This window comes from Henckelia pumila, chromosome 4, assembly GCF_033568475.1.
Source record: "Henckelia pumila isolate YLH828 chromosome 4, ASM3356847v2, whole genome shotgun sequence".
NCBI classification, from domain to species: Eukaryota; Viridiplantae; Streptophyta; class Magnoliopsida; order Lamiales; family Gesneriaceae; genus Henckelia; species Henckelia pumila.
Genome location: NC_133123.1, coordinates 197,399,567 through 197,422,892, shown reverse-complemented (window position 1 = coordinate 197,422,892; position 23,326 = coordinate 197,399,567). Strand labels below are relative to the sequence as shown.

The window sequence follows — 23,326 nt, the reverse complement described above, 5'->3', positions numbered from 1 at the left end:
GTAAAAGAGACAAAACATGCATATCAATTAATATATCAACTCGCGATATACAAACATCAACAATGCAATTCAAGAGACTCTAATATGAAATGCATGTCTTTAAAATCTGGGATTATCAAGTCTGGATAATCAAAAGGTAAGGGTTCTCTGCTCTTTTTGGGATCCCGAGGACAAAATATCACCAACACACCTGCTCTCCCGCTCGAGGTGGACGGTGCATATTTTACTCCCCTAAACTCTGGGCATCTATAGAGAGTGTTTCTCGACAATTGGTTAAAATTCTGCTCACCAATGTCACTCAACTATAGTCCACAGAATATCTAACTCTTCTGGTCCTCTCTTACCCGTAAATAAAGGTAATTGGCTCAATATGAATGCAATGCAATTCATAACTCATTCAATAAATTCAAGTAAGTCAAGTAACATGCAACTATGTGATTTCTTCGGAACACTCGAATCAAGTCGAATTCGAGTCACTCATTCCATTCCAGTCTAAGTCGTCTTATACCTCTTCTTTGATTGACGTAGCTGCAATCCGGACAAGCTACAAGCACAAAAGGCTCAATCAAACATCATTCGATTCAAGTTAAAGAATAAAGTAACCTCGATACCAAACCTCGATCAATTCTTCAACGATTCGAATTATGTCAATTCTGGACTCCACGATCTGCAACTGAATCTGAAAGAAGATATAAAAGAATTCCTATGTCAAACCATTCAACTCAATTCCAACTCCTAAATCCAAAATCTCATCAATATAAACAATTGATATTCCAAAACTCAAACTGGCGGCGTAACGGCTATATTCTGATCAATCCGAAATGACAGACAGCAGTATAAATAACGAATACACTCAAACCAATATCACATCATCAATAACAACTCAAAACAAACAAATTTCAAAACCCAAATTCTCGAAAATCATCTAAAAATTCATAACAAATCCGAACGACGCTCTAATTCCGATTTGACAGAGAATAAACGATAAGAACTAGTTCAAGAACATCCTATCCGAAACTCAGTCGATTCTAACAACATCCGGAAAATAAAGTACAACTGATCGGAGAAAAACTTACTATAGAACAAAGCTCTCGCAGTCGGGATCGCTAATCTGCCTTCAGAAATAAATTCTAACAGATGGATTGAGCAGAAACTGAAATCACAAAGCTTGGAAAAGCTTGGAAGGCGTCTCTAATGGAGGAGTCTGCCAAGGGGAGGATGATGGAGTGAAGGAGAAGCCAAAACAAGCTATAAATATCAAATTAAGTCCATATTTTCATTTTAGTCCCTCAAAGTTCAAAATTTGCAAAATAGACCCTGATCAAAATCAAGTCAGCTCTTGAACTATGTGATCTCTGATTATCTCAAATAAAGTCAATTAAGATAAATTTGGGGCATTACACTTTCTCTATCATTTCACGGATTATATCAGGTTCAATATCAGGTGTCTCTGAAATATCATCCAGTACAAAGGTGATCGACATTTCTTTCCGTACAGTGCTTTAAATGGTGTCATTTCTATGCTGGTCTGATAGCTGTTATTATATGAAAATTCAGCAAGTGATAATGAATCTTGCAACGTAGATCTCTAAGCATATCCTCAAGTGTTTGGATAGTCTGTTCTGACTGTCCGTCTGCCTGAGGATGATATGTTGTACTCAGATGCAATTGAGTACCAAGAGCTTGTTGTAAACTATGCCAAAAGTGTGATGTAAATCTAGGGTCTCGATCCGAAACGATAGATTTAGGCACACCATGCAATCTTACCACTTCTCAAACGTAGATATCTGTCATCTGATCATGTCTATACGTCATTCTATACAGAATAAAGCATGCTGATTTCGTCAATCTGTCAATAATCACCCAAATGGCATCACAACCTCTGGATGAATGTGGTAATTGTGTAACGAAATCTATCGAAATGTGATCCCATTTCCATTCTGGAATGGATAAGCTATGCAATAGACCACCTGGCTTATTTCTTTCAGCTTTTACCTGTTGGAAAGTTAGACATCTGGATACAAAATCAGTCACATCTGACTTCGTCTGTTTCCACCAATACTGCATCTTCATATCATTATACATCTTTCTGCCACCAGGATGAATACTGAACCGACTGCTATGAGCCTCTTTCATAATCTGATGTTTCAAATCTGAAACATCTGGTACAACAATTCTGTTATTCACAAATAAAACATTATCAGCATTGACCTATTCAGATTGATGTCCAGATCTGACCATCTCAATCGACTTCTGAATATTCGGATCAACTTTATGTGCTTCTTTGATTCTTATCAACAGTTCTGGCTCAGCTTGAATTGAATAAACTTTGATAGGTTGTATATCTGTCTCAAATACTAATCCAAAAATACAACAATCTTCGACCAAATGAGATACACCTATCGTAGATAAGGATAAAGAACATACCTTTCTACTCAAGACATCTGCAACTACATTGGATTTCACTGGATAGTATTTGATCTCGCAACCAAAATCTTTCAGTAAATCTAGTCATCTTCGTTGTCTCATATTCAATTCTGACTGCGTAAACATATATTTCAAGCTTTTGTGATCAGAATAAATTTCAAACTTCTCATCGTAAAGATAATGTTTCCATATCTTCAATGCAAACACATTGGCTGCCAATTCAAGATCATGAATTGGATATCTGGTTTTATGTGGCTTCATCTGTCTCGAGGCATAAGCAATAACATGACCTCTCTGCATAAGCACACATCCCAAACCTCTGTGAGAAACATCACAATAAACAACAAAAGTACCAGTACCTGAAGGAATGGTCAACACATGTGCACTGGTTAATCTCTTCTTCAACTCAAGAAAACTAGCTTCACAAGCCTCTGTCCAGACATACGGAATATTCTTCTGAGTCAACTGAGTAATAGGCTTGGCAATGCTGGAGAAATCTCTGATATCATCAGCTGAGAGTATGAGAAGAATATATCTCCAAATTTGCATTCAGAACAAGGTATGGTCACTATGAATTTATTGTCATGCCTTTTGGATTAACCAATGCTCCTGCAGTATTTATGAGATTGATGAATAGATTTCAGAAATATTTGGATGACTTTTTGTCATTATATTTATCGATGATATTTTGATCTATTCCAAGAATCCAACTGATCATGCTGAACATTTCAGAATTATATTACAGACTTTGAGAAATGAGAAATTATATGCCAAGTTATCGAAATGTGAATTTTAGCTAGATAGAGTTGTTTTTCTTGGGCATCTTATTTCAGGTGATGGGATTTTGGTAGATCCAAGTAAGGTAGAGGCTGTGATCAATTGGCCTAGACCTACATCTGTTCCAGAAATACCATACATCATGCCACATAATAATGCCACAGAAATGCAACATATACACATGGATACTCGCTGGCAATCTCAGTCAATGTGTACGTACCTCTAAGCTAGTTCGAGTGTAGTAGGACCTAGGTTCCAAGCCTATAATCAAAAGTTCACTGTATCACTACATAAGTTCTATAAGCCTTAACTAAGCTAATAGATACTCTCAAAACTTAATAAGATTTCTGGACCATACCTTCGTCCGTAGTAAGCCCTTTGGAGTTGCTCGTTCAGGAGGACTATAACAACACCTTTGTCATTCCAGAACCTCTCTATTAACCGATAGGACCCTCAAGTGTATACCTCACACTATATATAATTGAATAAGGAAACTTAGGAATTCATAATTCATTTCTGAATCTGAAGAACCCTATTTATAGCCCCAAACTTGGCTACATTCGGAGCCTCCGATATTGGGATCGAAGCCTCTGATATCTGCATGCACGGAACGTGGCGATCGGAGCATCCAAACTCGAGATCGGACCATCCGATCTGATGAATACTCAAAACTTTTCAAAACTCGTTGCTTAGTCATCGGGCATTGCTGGCCGGGGAAGATTGGACCGTCTGTTCTTGGATCGGAGCGTCCGATCATGCATTAACTCCGAAGTAAAAAGCCTCGTTTTGGAGTTTCCGATCTTGCAGGGTTCGGATCGTCCGATCTGGGTTCGGACCATCCGATCTTGTTCAAACTTTGGAAGTCCAATTCTTACATATGAAGCCTGATTAAGCCCTTGAATTGGTCAAATACTAACTCTTAATCATGTTTATCATATTATTATCTTAAAATGGACTCTGGGTTACTACAAGACTGATTCGGGCGCTTGGAATTCTCCCCGTTCGAAGTAGATTGGCCGGTCAGAGGTCGTTTGTTCTTGAAGTCACCTTCTCGATGCTTGATATTCGTTTCAGCTTGGATAGCCACTCCCATCAGATCTGCAGATTTGGTAGGCTGATAGACTGCTAATGCCGACTGGATTCGGTTGTTCAACCCCTTCTTGAAGTGGTGTAACTTCAGAACATCATCCGCTATAATAGCTGGGGCATAAGTCCCGAGCCCGTTGAACTTGGAGGTGTATTCTACCACTGTCATGTCCGGAGTTTGAATGAGGTTTTCAAAATAATTTAGTTTTTGTAGTCGCACCTCAGCTGGAATGTACTGCTTCAAAAATGCGGAGCGGAACTGCTCCCAGGTGATTGGTCCCGCAGCTAACATGGCTGATGAGACATCTTCCCACCACTTACTTGCTTTGTCTTCCAGGAAAGGTATTGTCACCTCTACTTTTAGTGCTTTAGGAACTTCGAGTAAACGCGGTTTGTCCTCCATTTTCTTCATCCAATTTCGTACCACTTCTGGGTTGGCATCTCCCTTAAACATTTGAGTTCGATTCTTACGAAGGGATTCATAGTGGAATTTGACTCCATTCTGAGCAGGTGGCGGCGGCGGCGGATTGCCGTTACCTTTTTTATTTCCCAACCCTTGGTGAGTTTTTGCCACAATTGTTGCGATAGCCGCAAGGTCCCCTCTGCTAAGATTAACTCTTGGTGGTGGATTCTCATTTTCTTCTTGATTCGAGTTATTGCGAGGGTTTCTCGGGGGTCTTCAGGCCATTTCCTACAAGAATAGGATTCTAAGAATTTGTCGAAACACGATATTTTAAGAAGAAAGGAAATAGCGGAATAAACAAATCAATAACTAGTCGAAAGAATAAAAATTATTTTATTGATTCCCAAAATGTCATGAAGGTAAATAAAAAAAAGAACTAAGTCTTGAAAATCAAAACAATGGTGAATGAAAGAACAAGATCAAAGTCAGAAATTTTAAATCTGATCAACAATTCTTCGACGATACTCAAGCAAAATCTAAGTCGGACGAGATTTTTCGAAAATTTTTCCAAAAATGGAAATTTTTGAGATCTCCCTATTTTTGAAACTACTGATTATAAGGAGAATGTGGCATTCGACGGAATTGAATTCTGAGTTTCCCACGAAAAGTTATGGGTTGTCCAAAATTTTCCAAAAATAGAAAAAACGCGAATTCGAAGGATCAAACGACCGAATTTGGTCTAAAAACGTCACTAATCATACAAAGTATGTGTTTGACTCAGTGGGTCGATTCGGGCCAGGATACGCTGGTCTTGGGTCAAAATTTGACATGTCAAATTTTTGTACGGAATCCCATCCGGATTATGAACCTGGCAACTCTGATACCACTTAAATGTCATGCCCCGAGACCGAGACATGTCACCGGAGTTTTTTCAAATTCACACAAATTATAAAATAATCAGCCTCGTAGTACAGTATATCAAACCACTCTTTTCTCATAAATAAACTCCAAAAACATCATCTTTACAACTCGATAATCCAAAAATAACAAAAACTTACGAAAAAGCTAAAAATTTAAATATCCAAAATATTAATTTATACTAATCCCAAAACAAAGAATAACAAAATAAAAATCAAAGTCTTCCTATCACCATCCCCAAAACTGATTTTTCTCTTGGTTCTCTAATTTTTCTCCGGTATCATCTGGGAGGGAAAGAGGTAAGGGGTCAGCGTTTTGGGAAACACTAAGCAAGTGGGGGCCGATCGATCATACCAAAAATATATACATATATATTCATTTGAAAAACTCATACTTGGATTACAAGCATAGCATAATTCAAAACATATCATCTCATAGCATGTCTCACATAGCATAGCATGTCTTACTTATAACATAGAATAAACATCATAACAAAATAAACATGACTTAACATGATTTGGCCAGACACTGAAATTCATCTCATTATTCGTGGCTAACTGATCAGTCCCCTATATGTAATCCCTCTAAGGGGTGAGGTCATGGAACGATTATTATTACCCACCGCATCAGGGTCATAACATAATATGGTTCGAATTTCTTTTCCACTCTTAATTTGAGTCATAACAGTGTCAAAACATATTTTCAACAAAGTTTATTACATAACAATATTCCAACAATTATCATGAACAATCGAGATTTTTCAAACATACATATGATTTTAAAAACAAAAGCCCACTTACAGAATATGTTTGTGCAAGAATCAACAACTAACAGGCGAAGCTTGAACCGAAAACTTTAGAATGCAATTCTCAAAAATTGGGCAGATTTTTCTTCCCCAAAATTCCAGCCTTGTTCTGGACAGATTCCTAGCCACTTATCTTTCCTAATCACTATACTTTAGTCTTCAAAAATCTATGGAAAAAGTGGACTGGTTTATGGGGAAAAGTGGACTGAACTTTGACTCAAGGTGGCAGCCTTTGTAGTGACCCGCACCGTGATTACCTACTAATCAGAACTTAGGCATGCGATTAAACAATAAATAATCAAAATTAGAGATAAAATGCGGAAACTAAAATAACTAATACCAGCATGGAAAAATATAGTGGCTGACCCTGCAATCCTGCCTTGTCACCACCTAATCTCCAAACTTCTAGGAAAACTACCTGCAACTGCCCCGTCAAATGGGGTGTCCAAAAATAACAGTACGAGGACGTGAGCATTAAAAGGCTCAGTACGAGAGTATAAGTATACAATATTATATGTGCATGAATGCAAGTGTACGGGTACCAAGACACAAGATCAAGAATGTGTGATCAAGAACAAACTTGGGCCCTGGGTATATAGCACGTTGTGTCATCGCTTCAGGAGGTGACCTACATACCCAACTGATGGTGACCTGACACAAGTCCATGTGTCCAACCATCCACTGACAGGATAGGGTAAACACCCTGCTACATGATATCATAAGGATACAAGTTCAAGATGATCATGCATGCATCATAATAACATGTCATAATATATGCAGATAAAATCATGCCATATAAACCATATAAAACATGTAACACATAATACATGCATACTCAGTTATGGTATCTCGAACAGTACTATTGTACCTTTCTAAGGCAGATCCTAGAAGCTCTCATCTAGGTTCCAAGCCTACCATGCAATACTATAATCCATAATAACCAAACATCATCTATCATGCTCTAAAAGCCTTAATTAAACTATAGCATACTCCTTATTTATAATAAGAAGCCAGAGCTATACCTTCGTCCGTCGTCAGCCCGATGATGTCGAATGCCCCAGAGCTTGGGCTCAACCTTGCTACGACTTCTGGACACCTCTTCAGAGCTCCGCTGCTCGGCCACTACTACGGACACTGTCCGTTAACTTTAAAAAAATACTACTACCTACTCCAACTCTTAAATAAAGAGTCTCGAAGCCCTTAAAATAGAGTCATATGGGAGAGGAGAGGTTTCGGAATTGGCAATCAAATGAGATCCTCGGACCCCCTATTTATAGGTGGAAATTGGACGCTCCGATATGCGCATGCATGCCACGTTCCGATCGGCCAAGATTGGATGCTCCGATCCCATACATGCAGCTACGTGTTCAATTTTCGTTGATACGTGCATGGCACTATGATCGGACTCTCCGATCTAAGCCCATTAAGCATCTTTCGGGCGTTTTGGACCCAAATCTTTGGTCCGTTAGATTATATTAAAATCCCATAACTATGTTTTAATAAATCTCAACATGATTAGCAAATTAATCTTGTAAAATGGAACCGGGCTATTACAGCCTTAGTCTTCTCACAAAATTAGGAAAAAGTTGGGCAGAATTCTAGACTTAATTTACTAGGATTCCTTTCGAAAATATGGAGAGGAAATAGAGAATGTTTTGATTGTGATTTTTCCTACAGTTTGCTTCTCTATTTATAGGCACCAAAAAGAAGTTTAAGATTAACTAGGATAGTGATATTCAAAGTTTGAATAAAAATTCTCTCTCTCTCGATTTGACTCCATCTAAATATTGATCACTTATATTATTTTTTTGTGAACTAATTATCTCACAAAATTAATAAATAATAAATAAATAGATGCTCACCAAATCTTAGGAAATTTTCGGTTTTCACACTAGATGTCCAAGCATCTACAACCCATCACTTCTACAGCTCATCACTACAAATCATGATAACCATTCATTACTCATAATTCTCTAAAATCCTTAACTAAGCTATTAAATACTCCCAAACTATTTATAAGATCTCGGGAATACCTCCGTCCATCGTCAACCCATTGATGTCGATTGCCCCAGAACTTGAGCACAACTCCGCTACGACTCCGAAAATGCCTCGCCAAGGCCCGCCCCTTGCTAAAGAAGGCTGGGAAGTCCCTAAAACTACTACAAAATAAGAGGGAAATAAGTTATTTTGGTACAGAATTCTGAATCTCGGACCCCATATTTATAGGCAAAGATCGAACGATCCGATCTCTACTTCGGACGATTCGATCTCGCATCTTCACCATGTGTCTGATTGCTCTGATCGGACGGTCACACATGCAATACCAGGTGTCAAGATCTAAGCCATCTACCTCTCTATAACTTCGGACGCTCTGATCATGGACTTCGCTTCGTCCGATCTCTTCCACGTGTCAATCACAAGTTGACAACACATCGGACTCTAATTGCTTGGGTTCGGATGCTCCGATCTTGGGATCGGATCGGATCGTACAATCTCACCCACCTTTCGAACCCCAACTTAGATTCCGAACTATTGAAGTTCGGACCATCCGAACTTGGGTTCGGATCATCAGATCCACCGAATGTTTGGACCCTTCCGGATCATTTTTGAATGTCTTGAATCTGATTTTCCTCTCCAAAAATCCAATTGGAATTTCCTTAATCATGTTTTATCCATTCTAAACATGTTTAAATAACTTAATCTTGTAAAATGAGACTGGACTACTACATTCTCCCCCACTTAAGAGATTTCATCCTCGAAATCAAATCTTAAGTACACAAACACCGAATAAAACGTTCTTTTATTACATCTGAACATTTTACAAGATACAATTTTGAAAATCCAAAAGAACGATCAAAACAATTATGGATGCTCTACTTGCATACGACTCTCTAATTCCCAATTGGCTTTCTCAGTGCCTCAGCGCTGCCACTGAACTAAATCAAAAGAAATGATCTTATTCATAATAGTAAAAAAATATACATTTAGTCTGTTACCGAATTGAATACAGTCTATCTAGCTTTACCTAACTGTATTCCAAAATTTGCTTCCAGATTTTACCATTTTTCTATGGTAAGAATTACAAACACGAATGGTCAAGCCACAAAATTCAATCATCGAATCTACTAATCATTTGGATAAATTCAAATGAAATTCTAATAACTCCAATATCTGGCAGATACTCAAGATTTGAGTCATTCCTAAACCTAAATAAATCATACAAAAATTTGCATCGAACTTAGTAAAAAGAATCTGAAATCCACAAGAATCTCAAAGCACTGTCAATTTATCACAATAGTTGTTATATTGCTATTTGAGATTTCTGATATCTAATCCATACATTAATAATCAATAATTGGTACAATCCTATCCATTCTTTGTCAACTATGGCTAGACATTGTCTATTAGCAACATCTTTAGATGATACGGTTAGTTCTTTAACTACTCACTATTTATTCCCTCATACTGGGAAATTATGACTAGCTTGCATGAATATCCTCGAACAAATCATTGTTCTACCAACAACTGACCACGTCAAGTAAATCAACTCGGTGGTCCAGGTGGATTCCAGCTTGAGAATATATTCACCCTCAGAATCTAAGATCTTTGGAGGTGTCCACCCATTAAGGATACTCTATCATGGACGCACATCCATCGCTTTAATAATAAAACGCATCCTAGTCCTCCATAAGGCATAATTTGTCCCATCTAACACCGGAGGTTTGAAAAAGGAATTTGCAATTGCTGAATCCATATTATTCCCTGAAAAGAGATATTAACTAGGATCAATTCTTAATGTATCAAGATTCTTTCTTTGATACCACTTGTAAGGAATAAATGGTTGCAAAAAATATCAGATTTAGATGTTATCACTAGATGTTGACAACATCTGACATAACATGTAGTGGAAATATTGAAAACCTGAATAAAATAAGAAATAAATAAATAAACACAATTGAATAATTAAGTACAAGTACAAAGTACTCGTGCAGTGCCTCAGGGCAAAAAGCTTCACTAGAAAAACAATAAAGAGTTTTACAAACTCTAAAACTAGTGAATTATTGTAAAAATAATTTTCTCAAAACATGTGAAAAATAAATAATCAAAACAACTCCCTTAAACATCTACTCAAAGTAGAATGATAAAAAACAAAGAAGGAGTTGATCTTTGACGGTAAAATACGAGAGCAACGCATGCTTTCGATCCAATCTTCAAGTGTTCTCCAAACCTTCAAGGCGATCAAGTAAAAACGAGCTTCAAATATAATTCAAAAATCTCCTCAAGGTGTATGCTCAAGATTTCTCACGAAAAGTCTCTGAAGCTCTCTCAAATTAGACGTCTGCTCATCTACAAGCCTTCACGCCTTTTAAAGCATATAGAATATATCCTTCATGAGCTTATTTAATTCAAAATTGAACCTACAAAAATAAAGTATAAAAATATTAGGATAAGCATATAATATCATATATCAATTGAGTATAAAATATTTTCTTATTTAAAAATCTCTCAATTGATTTAATAACTTGAAGTCCAAGAAAGACAAATAATTTAAAATAAATTTTTTATTAAACTTTAAGGAATTTAAGGAAATAAATATTCCCTTCAATTCATAAATATAAAACCTTATAGTTGTTGTTATCATTTCCATATTAATAGGTTTTAAAATTTCTATTATTAATCTGGGGCTCTAGCATTCTTGTCGATGGTTCAATGGATCAAATTACATTTAATATTTAAATTGAATTTACTACGTTTTTAAATCCATCAACATCAATAATGTTACTAAGAACAACCTTATAGTTGCTGTCTTATTCAATATGAATATTATATTTTCAAATCTCTAATAACCAGATTATAGAGTTCATTTGATTAGGTTTTAAGATGAGCATATAACGTAGGTAGATAAACTTCTTCCACTTTTACCGCATCAACCTTTTTCCTTGTTATTTCCACTTCTATAAGCTTCTTTCACTTTCACCATTCTTATTTTTTTAAACACAATTCTAACCTGAAATAATAATTAGGCGTGACTCGTCCCGTAACCCCCTACCAAATTCCCGTCTCGAAAAGAATCGGAAATTTTTTTTTCTTCCGATCCCGTACCGGACATATTTCGTGACTCGAATATTCGGGATTCTGAACACTCGAGATCATGTCGGTTTGGGAGAAGAAATCTCGAAATTTTTTTTCATGCTCAAGATTTCGTTCAAAAAACAAAAAAATGTCATTATTTTATAAAAAATAATATTTATAAATAATATTTATAAATAAAAAATAAATAAATATTTAACTTAAAACATATAATATTAAAATATTTTGGATAATAGCTCAATGTTTTGTTAAGAGAAAATGTGCATCGAATAATTATTAATATAATGTTCTGATACAAATTAGTAGATAAATTTTGTTAAATATATGTCAAATAACATTTCTTGTTATGAATTAATTAAATTATTAATTAATTTTTTTAAAAAAAATAAACAAAAACAAAATGTCATTTCGTGATTCCACAATTTGATCATTCCAAAATAAACAATTATGCGAATTAAGTCCACGGTTAATTGTAAGGAAAAATAAGTTTTTTGGTCCATTAACTTGTCCATATTTTGGTTTTGGTCCATTAACTTTTCCGATATGGGCTTTGGTACACTAACTTTGCATTTTCAGTATTTTTTGGTTCAACTGTATACGTGTCAACTTCTGATTGATCCAAAATGATGACGTGGACCAATAAAAAACTAACACGTATGCAGTTGGACCAAAAAAACTGAAAATATAAAGTTAGTGTACCAAAACCCACATCGAAAAAGTTAATGGACCAAAATCTAAAAGGGATAAAGTTACTGGACCAAAAAACTTATTTTTCCTATTTGTAATATGGGTTGAAACCCAATAATATTTACCTCAATCTATTAATAAAATTCTTAATAAAATATATTATAATATTATTTCGAGATGGGTCGTGAATCTTGTCGGGATACGGTTTTATTCTCGATCCCTCTCCCGATATTAATAAGGACGGGAAAAATCTCAAAAATTCGGGTCGAAAAAATTTCGGGTTGGGATTTTTTTGGGAAAGGAATGGAATTGGATTCGGGAAGGGTCAGGATTTCGAGAATTTTTGCTACCCCTAATAATAATCATGTAACTACGAATATGAAAGAAAATAAAAACAACTATTATCAAATTATATATTGATTCAACCAAAAATAATAGCATTCAGATAATTTGATCTGGTTAGCTAAATCCGTTTTAAAATAGGATCAGTAAGCCTTTTGCAAATTACAATATGCATATGCAACTCTAACAATATTAAACTTTCAAACTCTACAAATTCTTAAATTTATAAATTTCTACATCTAACATATCATCATCTTACACCCAAACATATCACACATACGTAAATCCATTTACTTTAGTTTATATATATTTATATATATATATATATATATATATAGTTTTGCAATATTGTTCACCCACCGTACTCATTATGAGGTGACACTCAACTATTGGATATATAAATATATATATATGAGTTTTTTTATGGTGTCCAACAACTATGCCCAACTTCGTGCCCACCATGTATAAGTCAACTCATCAATTGTGCTTGTCAACTCACCTATTGTACATGGTGGGTACGGAGTTGGGCATAGTTGTTGGGCACCATTAAGTACTCTCTATATATATATATATATATATATATATATATATATATATATATATTACAATACTGGCTTCTTTTTCTCCCCATATTTAACATTGACAGAAGTTATATATATTTTCCATTTTTCATTCCTTAACGTTTGTACTCGGACACAATAATTTTGATTAATACCTAAAAAACTCGAATTATGTATTGTTAGCTATATCAATTAATTATGAAGGAATCAATAATTGTTTTCTTTTAGTTTAGATTTAATTATTGGTTATAAATTAAAAAAAATTAAAGTATAAAATAAGACCTATACAAAAATAAACGCATGTTTAATTTCTTTTTTTAAAAAATAGAAATAAAAACCTGGGTAAACACCTAGAGAATTGAGGTGAACTTGCCTAGTATATATATCTATATTTTAATTTTATACAATGGGCTGGTTTGATTAGTCAAGGGAAAACTGTATTTTTTGTCATGTAATTTTTTTATTTTGCGAATTTGATCACCAGTGTGATCAAATTTAAGTGTTAATCACATATTTTTTTATTTTTGGAAATTTTAGTAGTTACTTTTTATTGGGAGCGCTGACGTGACACCATACACATGTCAAATCAAAAAAAGAATTTAAATTATAAAAACAAATAAATATAGCGAACTAAAACTAAAATTGATAACATAGTAAATCAAAATCACAAAATGACAATCACATACCACCAAAATAATTCTCCCTACTAATTACTATTTATAAAAATACAGATATAGACATTTCTTTATTCCGCATTTTAAAGAATTAAAATGAATGTATATTCTCGATCGAGTGGCGCTCTCGAGAGCATTGTTCTAAAAATCTCCGCCTAGACGGCGGCCCACCGCCCCTTTTAGAGGCGTCACCCGCTTAACTGTCCGCCTAGGCGCTTTCTACCTAGGCGGTCAAGTTATTATTAAAAAAAATTAAAACTTAAAAGAAAAGAAAGGGCCCAAGAGAAATAGAAATAAAAAGAAAAGAAAAGACGGAAGAAAAGCAGAGAAACGAGAAAAGAGAGGGCCGAGAACGTGACAATCTTTAATCTTCAATCTTCAAGCTTCTTGTTGCCGGTCGCCGCAACTTTCGCCATCCATTTCACGTGAGAGACTATATTATTAAAATTTTACAAGAATTTCATACGAAAACAGAAAAAACATATGAAATAAAAATTATATTTTATAGAAAATCTCATAAATATCCCAAGATATTTTTTTTAGGTTTAAAAAAAAAACCGCCTAGGCGGCTAGACCCTAGGCGGTGGGTCGTCGCTCGCCTACCACCTAGCGCCTTTTAAAACATTGCTCGAGAGCAGAGGACGTCACACTATCCTTTGTATATTAATAGATTTTCAAATTTCTTTTGTTAATCTCGGGCTTTAGCTTTCTTATCCATTGTTCAATGGATCAAATTACATTTAATATTCAAATTGAATTTACCATGTTCATATATCCATCAACTTCAATAATGTTATTAAGTATAAAGACCTTATAGTCGCTATCATATTCAATATGAATATTCTATTTTCAAATATCTAATAACCAGTTTATAGAGTTCTCATCTTATTATGTTTTAAGATGAGCGTATATTTCATGTCCAATTTAAGGTAGGTAGTTAAACTTCTTCCACTTTTACCCCTACTCAACCTTTTTCCTTGTTATTTCCACTTCTTTAAGCTTCTTTCACTTTCATCATTCTTATTTTTTTAAGCACAATTCTAACCTGAAATAATAATCATGTAACTAGGAATATGAAAGAAAATAAAAACCACTATTATCAAAATACATATGGCTTCAACCAAAAACAATAGCATTTATTCTAAAAAAAAAAAAAAAAAAACAATAGCATTCAGATAATTCGATGTGGTTAGCTAAATCTGTTTTTAAATAGGATCAATAAGCCTTTTGCAAACTACATGAATATGCATATGCAACTCTAACAAGATTAAAATTTCAAAGTTTACAAATTCTTAAATTTATAAATTTTTACATCTAACATATCATCATCTTACACACAAGCATGTGACACATACGTAAATTCATTTACTTTAGTTTTTTAATAGATAGATTACAATCCTGACTTCTTTGTTTCCCCATATTTAACACGATTGACAGAAGTTATACATATTTTCTATTTTAATTTCATTTCTTTAATGTTTGTACTCGGACACAATAATTTTGATTAATACCTTAAAAACTCAGAATTATGTATTGTTAGCTAGCTATATCAATTAATTATGATGGAATCAATAGTTGTTTTATTTTAGTTTAGATATAATTATTTGTTATACAAAAATTAAAGTATAAAATAAGACCCATGCAAATATAAACGAATGTTTAATTTCTTTTTTGAAAAAATAGAAATATAAATCTGGATAAACACCTCGAGAATTTAGGTGACATTGTCTAGTATATATCTATATATTAATCTATTACTATATTATTAAGTCTAAGCAACCTATACTAACTGATTTTGGTGTCATGGTGAATTTTCACCAATTTATTCCTTTTGTACCCCTCATCACTCTCTCTCTCTCAACTTCCTTCCCACTTCTCACTCCTTCCAACAACCTCCATCTTCCATCCGAGGATAATTTCCTATCTATTTTTTTACAATATATTTTTCTGAATTTATTTGTATTTATGTTTTGTATAAAGATATAAATACTTTTAAATATCTAATTTTTGTCATTTTTATTTTTACACACGCATCGCAATACTTTTAAATATCTAATTTTCGTCATTTTTATTTTTACACACGCATCGCGTGTGCCACGACGACTAGTTTTATATAATGGGTGGGTTCGATTAGTGGGGGAAAATAGTATTTTTTGTCCTAATTTTGCCATTTTGTGAATTTGATCATCAGTGTCATTAAATTTCAGTGTTAATCACATAATTTTTTATTTTTTGGAAATTTTAGTAATTATTTTTTATTGGGAAGACCATATATACACACGCCAAATCATAAAAATGACTAAAATAATAACATACAAAAATTGAAATTTGATAAAATCAAAATCAAAATCGCAAAATGAGAATCACTGGATCACCAAAACAATTTTTCCTACTAATTACCATTTATAAAATTACAGATACAGAAATCAAAACGGATGAACTTGATTCCATGACTCATGCATATATCTTCTAGTTTCATCGATCATGGAGCTAGAAATAATTTTGTCCAAACAAATACAAATCCTTACAAGTTCCTCTGTCAAATGCCACCACAATAATTTGTTCATTACGAATCAGGGACAGTGCCTTTCACGATACGAAGTTGAAAAGCAATGTTTCCATTTTCATGTTGCTGCTTCTGTAGTAGCTTTGCTGAATTCACCAATGCCATACGACATTTTCGCAACTTAATGAGCTGAAGTGAGTCTATTTCTCCTATTCCACAAGGAATCTCATCAAGCGACCAAGCACGCGTGAGGATCAAGCTTTCGAGGCTTGGGAAGTGCTCCTTTTCCACTTCCTACTTGACCACATAATCTTATCTTATCATATATTTATTTATATTTTAGAGATATATTAGAATATTGCATGGATCTAGTTGTCTGATACATTAAAAATTCTATATGACTGAAACTCTTTTCCTATAAATAAGAGGTATCAAACCCTTATTATTGTACTTTTTCTACAGCTATTTCATACGCTCTTCACGCTCTTTTATATACTTCTAAATGCTCTTTTATACGCTTTTACGCACTTTTCATACATTTTTTTCATATATTTTCTACTGAATCATATACTGACTTGAGCATCGGAGTGACTTCGCCTTCTAGCAAAATCATCTCACATATTTTCTTTGATACATAGAAATATTTTAGGATCATTCGGCTCGGTTTATTGAAAAAATTGGTTTGTTGATTATCGATTCAAGGTAATTTATTTGATGTGAAATTTTTGAACGCATCAATTGACGTCGTTTGTGGGAACGAAGACCAAACCCACGATTACTCTTCACGGTTGACTCAAGAACAGAAAAAAGAAGGAAGAATTTTCTGTATGAGTTTCAGATTTTGTACATCAGTCCACTTGCAAAAGGCACTGTGATAAACTGAATTGTCGGATTGGGTTCAAATTTGATTCTAACCGTCGAATACAAACTGCACAACTCGCATGGTTTCTACGTGTCTTGATTGCATATACAATTGCGGAAAATATAACCGTTGGATTTATGAAAAATTTACACCTTGTGTTTGGAGCATCATGTTGCAACTTCTGAACGGTGGAGATCCTTATTGGTTGCTTTTAGATGCAGATATTTTAGGTCAAATATAGTCTGCTGTTATTCTAGCATGATTACTGTGCGGTATTCTTGAAAAAATAGTTACAGAAAATATAACCGTTGGATTGCTTTGAAATTTATACCATGGATTTGAATTATCACGAATTAAGTTCTGAACGGATATACGGCCGAACATAATCTGTTGTTCTTCTCGCATGATTATTCTGCAGCATTTTTGAAAAATCATATACGAAAAATATAGCCGTTGGATTTTTCCAAAATTTATACCACGTTTTATAACATCTTTACGCTCATTCGGGATAGTGAAGATCATTTTTTGCTTACTATATCAAGTCGGTTCTTTGAGCAAGAAATAGGAGATGTTATCTTGCTATACATCCAAATTCATGTCATCTACAACGCATGAACGAGAGATAAGTATTTCAATTATATTTATGTTGTAATTAAATTATTAAAGTTTTGTTTTTGAAATTTATTATCATTTTTTAAATAATATTCTGAGGCATCTCCTACTCTCAAAATTATATGTTTGTTTTATGGTGATCAAATTTGTCAAAATTGTTATATAAATGATACATCTGGTTTTGATAAGCCAATTAACTATTTTCAACGCGTCAATCACCATGTAAGCCCACTAACTTGGCATTCTCGATTTAAGCCCATTATCTTGGCATTCCCAAAAAGCCCGATCCGCTCGGCACCATGTAAGCACATTAACTTGACATTCTCGATGTAAGCCCATTGACTTGGTATTCCCAAAATGCCCGACAAGCTCGGCACAATATAAGCCCTTTAATTTGGAAGTCTCGATGTAAGCACATTAACTTGAAATTCCCAAAAAGCCCGATCCGCTCGGCACCATGTAAGCACATTAACTTGAAATTCCCAAAAAGCTCAACCAGCTCGGCACAATGTAAGCCCATTAACTTGGCATTCTCTATATAAGCTCATTAAATTGGCATTCCCAAAAATCCCGACCCGCTCGGCACCATGTAAGCTCATTAACTTGGCATTCGATGCAAGCCCATTAACTTGGCATTTCCAAAAAGTCCGACTAGCTCGGCACTATAAGCCCATTAACTTGACAACGACGATAAGTCCATTAACTTGGAAAAAATCATAAGCTCGACTAACTCGGCACTATAAGTCCATTAACTTGGCAATGAAGACAAGTCCATTAACTTGGCAAAAATCACGAGCCTGACCATCTCGGCACCATGTAAGTTCATTCTATCACGATCGCTCGAAGAAAATTGCAAACAACTAGAATATTGTCTTATATGCTCTAAAATATAAAGTCAACCACTTCAAAGTTTTTTCTCATTTTACTCGTCGTCACTTCTCTCCGGGAGGTAGTATTGATGATATGATAAAAAAATTTATCTTATCTTATCTTATCATATTTTTATTTATATTTTAGGGATATATTAAATTATTGCATGAATATTCATGTATCTAGTTGTCTGATACATTAAAAATTCTATATGGACTGAGACTCTCTTCCTATAAATAAGGGGTATCAAACACTTATTACGGTACTTTTTTTACAACTCTTTCATACGCTTTTACACGCTCTTTTATATATTTCTTGATGCTCTTTTATACGCTTTTACACACTTTTCATACATATTTTTCATATATTTTCTACTGAATCTTATACTGACTTGAGCGTAGGAGTGACTTTGCCATCTCACATGTTTTCTTTGATACACAGAAATATTTTGGAATCATTCTACTCGATTTATTGAAAAATTTGGTTCATTGATTACCGGTTCGAGATAATTTATTTGATATGAAATTTTTGAACGACTCATTATATATTTTTCATTTCTTTAACGTTTGTACTCGGATGCAATAATTTGATTAATACCTTTAAAACTCTGTTATAGCTATATCAATTAGTTATGAAGAAATCAATAGTTGTTTTATTTTAGTTTAGATTTAATTATTTGTTATACATTAAAAAAATAAAGTATAAAATAATACATATTCAAATATAAATGCATGTTTAATTTCTTTTAAAAAAAAAACTTGAAATACAAACCTGAGGTACACCTTAAGAATTGATGTGACCTAGCCTAGTATATATGTATATATTAGTTTTATATAATGGGCTGGTTTAATTAGTCAGGGAAAAATAGTACTTTTTGTCCAGTAGTTTTATCATTTTGCGAATTCCATCATCGATGTCATCAAATTTCAGTGTTAATAACATATATAATTTTTTTATTTTTTGAAAATTTTAGTAATTATTTTTTTATTAAGAGCGCTGATGTGATAACCATTAACACGTCAAATCATAAAAATGAATAAAATTATAGAAACAAAAAAAGATAATAACATACTAAAATTGAAATTTGATAAAATAGTAAATCAAAATCGCAAAATGACAATCGCATTGAACCACCAAAATAATTTTCCCTACTAATTACTATTTATAAAAATACAGATACAGAATTTATGAAAACAGATGAACCTGATTCCATGACTCATGCATCTTCTAGTTTCATCGATCATGGAGCTAGCAATAATTTTCTGTCCAAACAAATGCAAATCCTTGCAAGTTCCTCTGTCAAATGCAACCATATATAATAATTGTTTAATGGGAATCAGGGACAGTACCATTCACGATACGAAGTTGAAAAGGAATGTTTCCATTTTCATGTTGCTGCTTCTGTAGTAGCTTTGCCGAATTCACCAATGAAATGCGACATTTGCGTAACTCAATGAGTTGAAGTGTATCTATTTCTCCTATTCCACAAGGAATCTCATGAAGACTCCATGCACGCATGAGCCTCAAGCTTTCGAGGCTTGGGAAGTGCTCCTTTTCCACTTCCCACTTCACCACATAATCCAACGACGAGTGAAAGTACTTAAGCTGAAGAAATTGGCCTTCCACTGGCTTCCACTCTTCATATTCATGATCATCAGTGAAATGACGAATGTTTATTATCTTGAGCACTTGAAGATTTGGGAGAGACCCGATTATGGTCATATTTTCCCAAAGGAAATAAATTCCTTTTAGAGATAACTTCTTAAGACTGACTGGAAAAGCATGATTCCATATCCTTGAATCATTGGAGTAGAAATGCAGTTTGACTTCTAATTCTTCGAGTTTTTGAAAACGGAAAAGATTGTCAAGATATAAATCATCATATTTATGAAGCCTTCTAACAATTTTCAGTCTTTTCAGATTCTTGAATATCTTGATGGACTCCTCGGTGAATCTAAAATCAATCACTTTCTCAAGTGTTTGTAGATTACTTTCACCAATGGTTTCTCCATTAGATGGACATAACAAATGGAAAGGGGTGTTGATGATCAGATGCCTTAAACTTCGCTTCGACCAAATTTTGTAGTTTATCTCCAATCTATTGTGGTAAACTCCGCCAGTAACTATAGTTTGGAGATTACAAAGTTTGGATATCGAGTCGGGAAATCCACGGGGGCATGATTTGGAGTCCAAGGCAAAAGCAAGGTACCTTAATCTGACAAGTGATGAGATATCATTTGAGAAATTCGGCAAAGTCACCCAGGGTGCATCCAAGATATTGATCCTCCTACAACTTAAATATAATTTTGTTTCCAAATTTCTCTCAGGGAAAATGATAACTGAATGTACACTCGAACCTTGTACTTGCCATTGCTTAAAAGTCCCTGATAAATGAATGCTGATGCGATGACCTGGATTCACTAGGACATTTTTTTGGGAATTTGGTTTGGATGAAAAACGATGGAGAAAACCTTCTTCTTCTGCTTTTGTTATACAAATATCTCTCAACATATCATGGATTTCAACAGTTTTGAGTTTTCCGTCTGGCCCTTTCTTGCTCACTAATATCAAACTTCTACATATGAGATCCTCCAAATACCCCTCTCCTATATCTTCCAAGCTTTTACATCCATCACTTGGTTTCAGAAATCCCTCTGCAACCCATAACCTGATTAGCTTTGAAACATCGATTTTAGAGTCTTCTGGAAAAGCTGCAATGTAGAGGAAGCATGGCTTTAGTCGGAGAGGCAACCGATCATAACTCAGACATAGTATCTTTGAGCAATGCAGTGCAATTGTGGGCTCTGTTGAACTTATATTTCCCAAAATACTTTCCCACATTTCTTGTTTCAAGATGTTTCCATTAGAGAGGAGTAGTCCTGCAACCACTACAATTGTGAGTGGAAGCCCCCCACAATTTCTCGCAATCTTCTTCCCAATTTCCACTAGGTGGAGAGGACAACATTCTTGTCCGAAAATCCTTCCCCGAAGTAGCTTCCAACTTTGATCTTCATTCAAAAAGTCCATTTGATGAAGTTCATGAGTACCAAAAGATCCTGCATGAATTGCCACATCTAATAGCCTAGTAGTCAACAAGATCCGACTTCCATTACTACCATCCACTGGAAATATCATCTTCAAGTCATCCCAAGCCTTGGTACTCCATATATCATCGATCACGATGAGATATCGCCTACCGAAAAGATTTTGATAGACTTGCTTTACCAATTGGGCATCGGTCGCATTGGATCGTTGATTGTTGTCTTGTTTGTTCAAGTGCTGAAGAAGCTCTAAAAGAACATCTCTCTTTTGATACTCTTGAGACATAGTTGTCCAGGCACAGATGTCGAAGTACTGAGCCAAGAGTGAATGCTCGTAAGCTCTTCTAGCTAGAGTAGTCTTCCCGATTCCTCCCATCCCAACAATAGGGATGATTTGGAGTTTAGCAGAATCTTCATACATGCGTTCTTTGATAGTATCCAGATCATCATCATCGAATCCCACGACCACCGTGTTTCCAGTGATATTTTTGACTACTGTGGATGAATGAACATTAACAGGAGAAGAATCTGCATTGTCTCTGTTTTTCATCTTCATCACCTCTTCCCAAAGAAAACTAATTCTTTCGACCGCTCTGTCCAGGTCTTGATCCAAGCTCGTCTCATCACAATCATCCCGCGGGGTCGTGGATACAGAACACAGATACGAATCCACGGAATCTTGCGCTTGGTATGCGGCATTTCTGAATTCATTTCCCAGGGGATCGAGTGTTCCGCAATGCTTCTCCGAATAATCTTCCAAGAAAGTGACGATGAAATCAACCTTTTCACCAAGGGAAGCTAATTTTCCATGTCCAAGATCCAAAATCTGGCGTATTGATCGAGCAAGTGAGACAAGTGCGGCATAAGCTGCCATGGATTGGAGACGAAGATGGATTATTGGAATCAGAAGATATTGATCATATGTAGTGAAAGTTGACCAACTATATTAATTAAGCATGTGGGAGACATAGAGCTGCTACCAATAACATTAATCATTAATATTAATATTAATATTAATTAATCATGTGTAGTGATAGTTGACCCCAACTATATTAGTTAAGCATGTGGGAGACAGAGAGCTGCTACCAATACCATTAATCATTAATATTATTCTAAGAAGGAAAAAAAAAACAAAGAAAATTATTCTAAGATGAATCATTTGACTGCGTAAAAGTCCACTTCAAAAATGAGTTTGCCCGACCCAAGGATAGGCTCGTCTAGTCATAAATTTGCACATACCCATATGTACAAATCTCCTATGTCCACATTAGATAATATGATCAATTTGTACTATATTTGTAATAATAAATTTAATTGGAGAAGGGAAAGTATAAAAATATATAAGTTATAGCTGGATAACATATAAATTTACCAAAGTAGATTTTTATGATAATTTTTTTCAAAACGAACTTTTAGCACGTGATTTGTGCATGCATATTTAGATTTTTTAAAAAAAAAAAAAAATCTAGGAACTATGTTAAAATTTTTAAAATATTAAGTAATAATTTTTGTGTTATAAACTATAATAGAATCATTAAAAACTAAGGTTTCTTTTAGATATTTATTTATAAATGTGTTTTTTTTAAAAAATTTATAAAATATTTTAAAAGTTGTTTTAAGAATAAATATGTGTGTGCATGAACTAGGGATGGCAATGCGGGCGGG

The 23,326-nt window shown here is 34.4% G+C and overlaps 1 protein-coding gene across 1 annotated transcript; it reads right to left on the bottom strand.

Moving 5' to 3' along the window:
- Positions 1 to 19,780: 19,780 nt before the first annotated feature.
- Positions 19,781 to 22,515, bottom strand: LOC140866643 (putative late blight resistance protein homolog R1B-14). The gene has a single exon (XM_073271671.1). The coding sequence runs from the start codon at positions 22,215 to 22,217 to the stop codon at positions 19,947 to 19,949; it is 2,271 nt and encodes a 756-aa protein (XP_073127772.1). The 5' UTR covers positions 22,218 to 22,515; the 3' UTR covers positions 19,781 to 19,946.
- Positions 22,516 to 23,326: the final 811 nt, after the last annotated feature.

Bases quoted from the DNA above. Each gene is read 5' to 3' on its own strand.
- LOC140866643 (XM_073271671.1), bottom strand. From the start codon at position 22,217: ATGAAGATGAAAAACAGAGACAATGCAGATTCTTCTCCTGTTAATGTT.